At 36.7% G+C, this 7,673-nt stretch overlaps 1 protein-coding gene across 1 annotated transcript; it reads right to left on the bottom strand.

Moving 5' to 3' along the window:
- Positions 1-2,948: 2,948 nt before the first annotated feature.
- On the bottom strand, positions 2,949-4,722 carry LOC125179523. The gene is made up of 4 exons (XM_047885558.1): positions 4,666-4,722; positions 4,245-4,411; positions 3,716-3,877; positions 2,949-3,139 (listed from the first exon to the last, which is right to left on the bottom strand). The coding sequence occupies exons 2-4, from the start codon at positions 4,390-4,392 to the stop codon at positions 2,949-2,951; spliced, it is 501 nt and encodes a 166-aa protein (XP_047741514.1). The 5' UTR covers positions 4,393-4,411; positions 4,666-4,722.
- Positions 4,723-7,673: the final 2,951 nt, after the last annotated feature.

Raw genomic sequence — 7,673 nt, 5'->3', positions numbered from 1 at the left:
GTGAAGAGTTGGGAGTCGAAGGGACAGGACGCGGCGGCGGCGGTGAAGTTCAGTGCGACGGTGGAGACGTAAATGCAGCCCACGTTGTCCACGAGTGTGAAACCAGGCAGGCAAACAAGGCCTAGTTCCAAAACATAAATTTTATTGAAAATTACTACCTCTTTTTCACTTATATGCGTATGTGCTATAAAACATTATATTGATTGGGTTGAAATCCGTGTTTTGGCCAATTTAAATCTGAAAATAAGCATAAGTAAGAATCTGTAAGTAATAATGAGTTTACTGCAAATAAGTGCCGAATCTTGTATTGTTTGAACTAAAACATCTGGCGATTTGAACTCATAGATGGAAAGAGAAATTAAAAGGCGAGAGAAATCGATGTTATAATGCTTAAGATAATGAATTAGTTCAGAAAGTGGATGGACGCGAAGTCTATATAAATTGATATAATCTTATAAGTTGAGTGCGGAGCGCTTCCTAGTGCTTAACATACATTATGAAACAGTTCAGATAGGCGAGGATTGAGTGAATTGTCGGATAGGTAAATTTTATGCTAAATTTATGTTCTTGCCCAAATTGAATGAAATGAAGCTAAAAGAAATTTTTTTAAGTCACAATTGACATGCTCGAGCTTTAAATTTTTAAATGTATTTTTATGGAACTACATTTACGTTTGCAGAAAACCCTGCTGTCGAGAGCAGGGACCGTGAGTCTGGTGCGGTCTTCAGCGATGTTCTTTTCAGTGAAGGAGCAGTGGAAGTGGCGTGGTGGCTGACGCCTGATGGCCACCGCGACGCATCCGTCCCGGCACAGCGCGCGACACTCGCCTGAAAAGGCAAATACTTGTACACAATTCTTCACCTCTAACTATTGTTCATGAGAAGTAACGATATGTACCAAAACCACGTACAATTTCAAGGTGTTTTCTGCTAAAATTAAATGCTTTTTGATGTCCCAAGGTGTGTTGTAACACGCCGTACTTTCCTAAGTTGTACAACTGCCATCAATTTTGACCACACGCTTTTCATCGATTAAACGATCAATGGAAATGAGATGAGAAGTTTTAAGTAAAAAAGTCACTAGATTGCTTTAATCGCAGATTCACTAGAAATTTAAAAGCGAAGAAAACACCACAAAAATTTAGCATATCTTTTTTGAAAACGTTTCGGAGACCAGCTCCATCGTCAGTTCGATAAATCTAGAACACAGATAAATGCAGAAAATTAGTTTGGAGTTAATAAAAAAACACACAAAAGTTAAAAACCTAAATTTACAGACAAAGGGCAGAATAATAAAGTAAGTACCTATCTATTCACAATTTCTAATGAATAAGAACTATAGGCAGCATTTAAACTAGGCTTCTCTTTAAAAATATACAAGGGTTCCAAAATACGCAGATCGGAAGCACCAGAACTATAAGCTAAAACCTTAGAGTCTGTGTCGGACACTGGAACGTTGCACTGTTCGGCGGCGTGAGTGCGCACAGCCGAATGAGGAGGGCGCGATAGTAACTGCCCAGTCCTATAACTCCTACCTCTATGCTCAGCGACCCGAGTGTAAAAGTTGCGTGCCGTCATTCCGACATACGCAGATGCACACCGTGCACAACTAAATTTATAAACTAGGGACGATCGCATATGAGGAGGAAGGATATCTTTGTGCCTAAAAAAACGAACCTATTTTGAAATTATTCAACAGTAAGATACGAAGATTAATGTCCGGGAAGTATTTCATAAACAAAACTTTTAATTCTCTTGACATAACTTCGGACGCATGGCCGAAGTATGGAAGAGAACAGTAAACAACGCTTCTGCCATCAGGTTCTGGAACAACTTCACTGTATCGCTTAGACATGAATTTCTTAATCTGGGTAAACACCAAGCCAGAAGGAAATCCATTAAGCGAGAAGATATTGCGCAAAAATTCAAATTCAAAATGCATGGAATGAAAAGTCGAGCATATACGAAAGCCGCGGTGTAATAGTGTTTGAAGCCCGTTTATCTTGAATCTAAAAGAACAAAAACTAAAAAAGCTGGTGCTTAGGCCGGTGAAAGTTGGTTTTCTGTAAACAGAGGTTTGAAAACGGCCATTNGGGTTATAATGATGTGTGTATATAAATCATTTATATTATGATATGTGCATACACATCATCATTTTAAACCATGTGCGTTCAATAAATTACGAGTTTAAGGATTTGATAGATAGAATAGAGGCTTTCATGATTTTGTTACATTAAAACATTTTTTATAAATTTTTTTGAAAAATGTAAGCGCACTGATGGCAATTATGCTCGAGCCTTCTTAAACGTAATATTTAAAACTGAAAAATAATACGCTTCGTAATATAGTTTTGGGACGCAAAGATTTTAACAGATATTACGAGCGTATCGTAAGTCATATGCTTGACTCATTTGAGAAGTTTATATATATAGCATTATTATGTTAACTGGACTGATTTAAAATGTATTGTCAGCTGCCGATGAATTTTCGACATTGCAATTATTTTCGAAAATCGGGCTATTAACGGAAAAGGGTAAAATTTACCGACAATCTCACTGTCCATATTCCGGACTTACGATCACTGTCCGTACAGTACTTACAAGAGGTAATCGTGCATGACAGAGAATTCGATCGAAAATGAGCGGTGAAGAAGTAAAAGCCGAAGGCACCCGTACACTCATGCTTCATGGTTCTAGGAACAATCCTCATCATGACACTAGTAGTTCAAATAAAATAAGGATAATCAACTGTACAGATCTTTTGTATCAAGTCCAAGACATGCCATTTCTTATGGTGGGGAAATGACTGATTTCTGAATACGGGATCTGGATCGAATTTCATATTATAGAAGCGAAAACAAGAAGTACTAGAATTGGGGGGAGTGCTCAATGTACGCTTATTTATAATAATTATTGTAATAAATTAGTAAATTATTAACTAATTTATACCCTACAACTTACTAGTGAAATTTTTCAAGAGGTAGTCCCGCATGGCGTTGAAGTCGATGAGGAAGTTGGCGGTGAAGAGTTGGGAGTCGAAGGGACAGGACGTGGCGGCGGCGGTGAAGTTCAGTGCGACGGTGGAGACGTAAATGCAGCCCACGTTGTCCACGAGCGTGAAGCCAGGCAGGCAAACAAGGCCTAGTTCCAAAGCATAAATTTTGGTTGAAAATTACTACTCGTTTGTACTTTTATGCGTATATGCTATAAACCAGTATATGGATTAAGTGGAAATTCGTTTTTTGGCCAATTTATATCAAATAAATGCGGAATCTTGTATTGTTTGAACTAAAATGTCCTACGATTTGAAATATAAGATCGAAAGAGAAGCTAAGAAAGAGAGTTCGATATTATAATGCTGAATGCTATAGGTTGTGTGAAGCTTAGTCAATTAGTTCAGAAAATGAATAATTGCGTATTTAATAAAACAATTCTACCAAATGTGTGATTTATTATTTAATATTGATTATTTAATAAAGATTGCTTTAAAAAACTAAGGACTTGAGTGCAGTGCGCTTTCCAGTGCTTTACAAACATCACGAAACAATGCAGTTAATTGGGGATTGAGCGGGGATTGAGTGGATTGTTGGATTGGCAAATTGTAACCTAAAATTATGTTCTTATCCAAATTGAATAAAATGAAGCTAAAGGATTTTTTAAAAGTTACAATTAACATGCTCGAGCTATTAATTTTTGAAGATATTTTAATGGAACTACATTTACGTTTGTAGAAAACCCTGCTGTCGAGAGCAGGGACCGTAAGTCTGGTGCGGTCTCCAGCAATGTTCTTTTCAGTGAAGGAGCAGTGGAAGTGGCGTGGTGGCTGACGCCTGATGGCTACCGCGACGCATCCGTCCCGGCACAGCGCGCGACACTCGCCTGAAAAGGCACATACTTTTACACAATTCTTCACATCTAACTATTGTTCATGAGAAGTAACGATATGTACCAAAACTACGTATAATTTCAAGGTGTTTTCTGCTAAAATTAAATGTTTTTTGATGTTCCAATGTGTGTTTTAACACACCGTGCTTTCCTATATTCGACAACTACCATCAATTTTAACTACACACTTTTCATCAATTAAACTATCAACGGAAATAAGATAAGAAGTTTCAACTTATAGGTCTCACAATTTATCATAGTCTGAAGCTTCACCCTATAAAACAAAACGAATACGAAAACAAAACGAATACTTTTACTTTTTCATGCAACATATATGTAAGTATCATCTAATTAGGCTCACAAGGACGCTGCACGACCGCGCTGCTCGAGATCGCAGTTGTGGCAATTTCCGCGCCCATGAAAGTCCTGAACGTATAAGCTGAGCCCTCCTCGATGCTGCAGCAGACGCACAGCAGCGCCCCGAGCGCCGCAAGCAGCCGCAAGTCCATCTTGCAGAAATCAATTTACCTACAAGAAATAAGGTTAGATTTAATACAAACTGTGGTCACTTCTGTGTCTCGTAACATTTTGGTAATGTTTTGGAGACAGCTTGAACTTTAACCTTCATGATCAATTATTATCTGAGTGTTGGATTCAGAATGACTGACATTGCTAGATTTTTTGCAATATTATATTGTTTTATAAAATTTCTTAAGTTCGTCATAGTTATCACAAGGAAACAATGTATTGGAGGTGAATAAACTGTTATTCAGCTCTCTGACGTTTTTGCAACTCATTCTTTTATTTTCTACGCTGATAAGGCTGCTGATACTTCCTTTCACGGACGTCAACAGCTCACTGACGGGAGGGCAATGCATTGCATGCACACGAAATATTGTGCATGAACATCATGAACATTAAATATATTTGATGTACGTTTTCTTGTGTTTGATATGCACTAAGTTTTTTGAAAACTTTCTAGTGTAATTATTGGTTGGGCACTGGGACTAAAGAGTCATTGTTGCATATCAAATGAGAATTTTTTGCTATTGCCAACACTGCTGGGGACTAATCAATAATTAACATTCTCCGACCCCGAACACTTGGCCAATGATCGCAAATAAAAGGGATGAATAAAAACTGATAAGTTAAGAACTATAATAACAAAAGAACTATAAATACAAGAAAACAAATTACAAAACTATAAACCGTGCATCTTTCTAGCCCTTGTCTAATCATGTCCTAGGTTTGGAGCCCCGCTGAAAAACACGAATAAATACAAATTAAGGACTTGAATTATAGGAACTCTAACAAATGAATATAATATATAAATAAAACTAATATAAATAATGATATTAAATATAACCAAAAAAGTCAATACTATGTCAACACGAAGTTAAACACAAGATAAACCATGCAAGTAATAACCTCTGATGTGGATCACACAGCAATGACAAGTTACAGGGCGGGTCTACACGAGGTCACGTAATAGTAACTCAAAATTAAAATGACAAACACGTAACCTAACTATCGATAAAATTATTTATATTTACAGGCGGTCCCTAACATCACTCCTGAATTCATGATCAGCTGCTGATTGATTGCAATGTAATCGAAGATAATTGTACAACCCTAACGGAATATTTTAAAACGATGCTTCGAGTTTACTTGTTCTTGAAGCGATTCCAAATAATCAAACTAAAAAATAATTCAGTCGTAATCGCGCGATCTTTACTCTATTTCGGGAAAATTTTTAATACCTTCGGGTGCAATCTGCAAAATGAATGAACTTGTTGCAGGTTTTAGCTCATTAATTATAGAAAATTTTGAGAAAATAATTCCAAAGTAGACAATCTAAAAAGTTTTCCATGCAACGAGAACTATCTCGATCTTATATCCTCTATTAGGTTACTACTATAGCTTAAGGATAATAAATGAATACAAATTAATGGTAATTATTCCAATATGTTGATGGTAGTCATGCGAGTTTAACTTCGGAATAATTAAGGGTCGGGTCTGGTAAAAATGTGTGGGTATTTAAATTAATAAAATTCCGGCATTCCCTATCCATTAACGTGGTGACGAAGGCTCATTGAATGTTCATTCAAAAAGGTTAGAAGTTACAAATTTCAACCATAAGTTTCTTGATTAATGTGGCTGTGATTATTCGGAACGTGCTCCCTTTTGTTTGCCTGAAGTTTTTCTGGCCTTAATTTTTCTCCCTTACTCTGTAGGCATCACAGCAGATCAATATAGCGCGGTACAGCAAGCCGACCTCGCTGCATTGTGCAAATCAAGTGTTAATGGCATTGATGAGTTTGATATGCACCAATTTTAATGTAACATTTTCGAGAACTTGTGCATGTGACAAGATATATAGGAAAATTTATACTAAACACTAAATTCCATGACCCATGCAGGATACTTATTTTCAATCAATTCAAGGCTTCAGAATACCTAGCATAAATCCAAAAGGGATATAATTAAATCGAATTAAAAAAAGTTTACTTCCATCAGAAACCAATTCAAAATGATTAAAATTTTTATCGCATTCTTCATCTTTACAGGCAGATGTTCCTTTGGATGTGGAAAATATTTCAGACCGAATCAAGAAAGCAATAATCGCTCTCAGACGAGTTAAGACAGCTTAATTACTTCTTAGCCATTATTCTAGCAGCCAAGCCCTGATCACTCGTGTACCTCAAGATGTGATAGACATATGTTGGTAATGAAGAATTATTAGTTTTTCTAGTTTTAATTGATGCTAAAAAACTACTGTTATTAGTACTAAAAACATTGTCTCGAAATAATTTTAGTTTCAGTCTTTTTATGTGTCTATGCCCCATTATTGAATGAATTCCGTCAGTCGAACAGAAAAATTTAACAAAATCCTGAAAAATTTCATAATCTGCTTATTCGTTTTTGTATAGATGGCCAAGTATGTAACATTATAAACCTTTTAACACGATTCATGCGGGGATTTTTAGTCCAATAAAACTGGTTCATAGATTATGAAATACTGATGTCTTCATTTAAGGAAACGTAAAGCGTTTGATTCTGTTGATTCAATAAATTATGTTTGGATCAGAAGATTATCAATTACGAAATAGCTGGCAGCAAACGAGATGCGTGCATAGAAATGCGGCATACTACAAATAATTTTGCTTGCACAGAAACTCATCTGGTTTACACAGGACAGATCGGCCGCGAATAATATTTAATATCATATTATTTTATTATATTAGAATAATTTATGCAATACTAGAGGGTATACTATATTATGTAATATTATATTACTGGAAGTAATAATGGGATTGCAAGTAAGCTAGTGCCGCTCAATAAGTGTCTTAAACATAGTCCATTCGATTCCAAATAGCCCCAGCACAGCTATAGTTTAGCTGTTACAATGACTCCGTCCCCAAACTATTTCCATGTTGCGATGTACGAAGTATGATTAAAGCCATTCCATTTGTTTTTCATGGAGTCGAAAAATTAGTTTGTTTATAAGTGAATACAAAACAATACTGTCATGCACAACACAAAAATCTGTTTCATGGAGGAGGTCGAAGGCGTCGTCTTGGAGACCGGCCGCTGCAGGTGCCGCATGAGCAGGCGTCACAATTGAGACTTGGCACGTGTGGAAAATTGGATCACTTGTGAATATTGAACTCGCTGTCACCATCCTTACTCTCACAACACTATCACTGCCATCACTAACCTCATCATAGCTACCCTCACAATCACTACCATCACTACCCTCACCATCACTACCCTCACCATCACTCCCCTC

The sequence above is a fragment of the Hyalella azteca genome, unplaced genomic scaffold (genome assembly GCF_000764305.2).
Source record: "Hyalella azteca isolate HAZT.00-mixed unplaced genomic scaffold, Hazt_2.0.2 contig254, whole genome shotgun sequence".
In the NCBI taxonomy this organism is placed as follows: Eukaryota; Metazoa; Arthropoda; class Malacostraca; order Amphipoda; family Hyalellidae; genus Hyalella; species Hyalella azteca.
The sequence above is the reverse complement of the archived record's forward strand: the minus strand, read 5'-3'. Positions and strand labels throughout refer to the sequence as shown.

Coding starts and splice junctions, on each gene's coding strand:
- LOC125179523 (XM_047885558.1), bottom strand. CDS start 4,392: ATGGACTTGCGGCTGCTTGCGGCGCTCGGGGCGCTGCTGTGCGTCTGC. Junction 3,878..4,244: donor CGCGGTCGTGCAGCGTCCTT/GTGAGCCTAATT, acceptor GTGCCTTTTCAG/GCGAGTGTCGCGCGCTGTGC. Junction 3,140..3,715: donor GGTTTTCTACAAACGTAAAT/GTAGTTCCATTA, acceptor CTTTGGAACTAG/GCCTTGTTTGCCTGCCTGGC.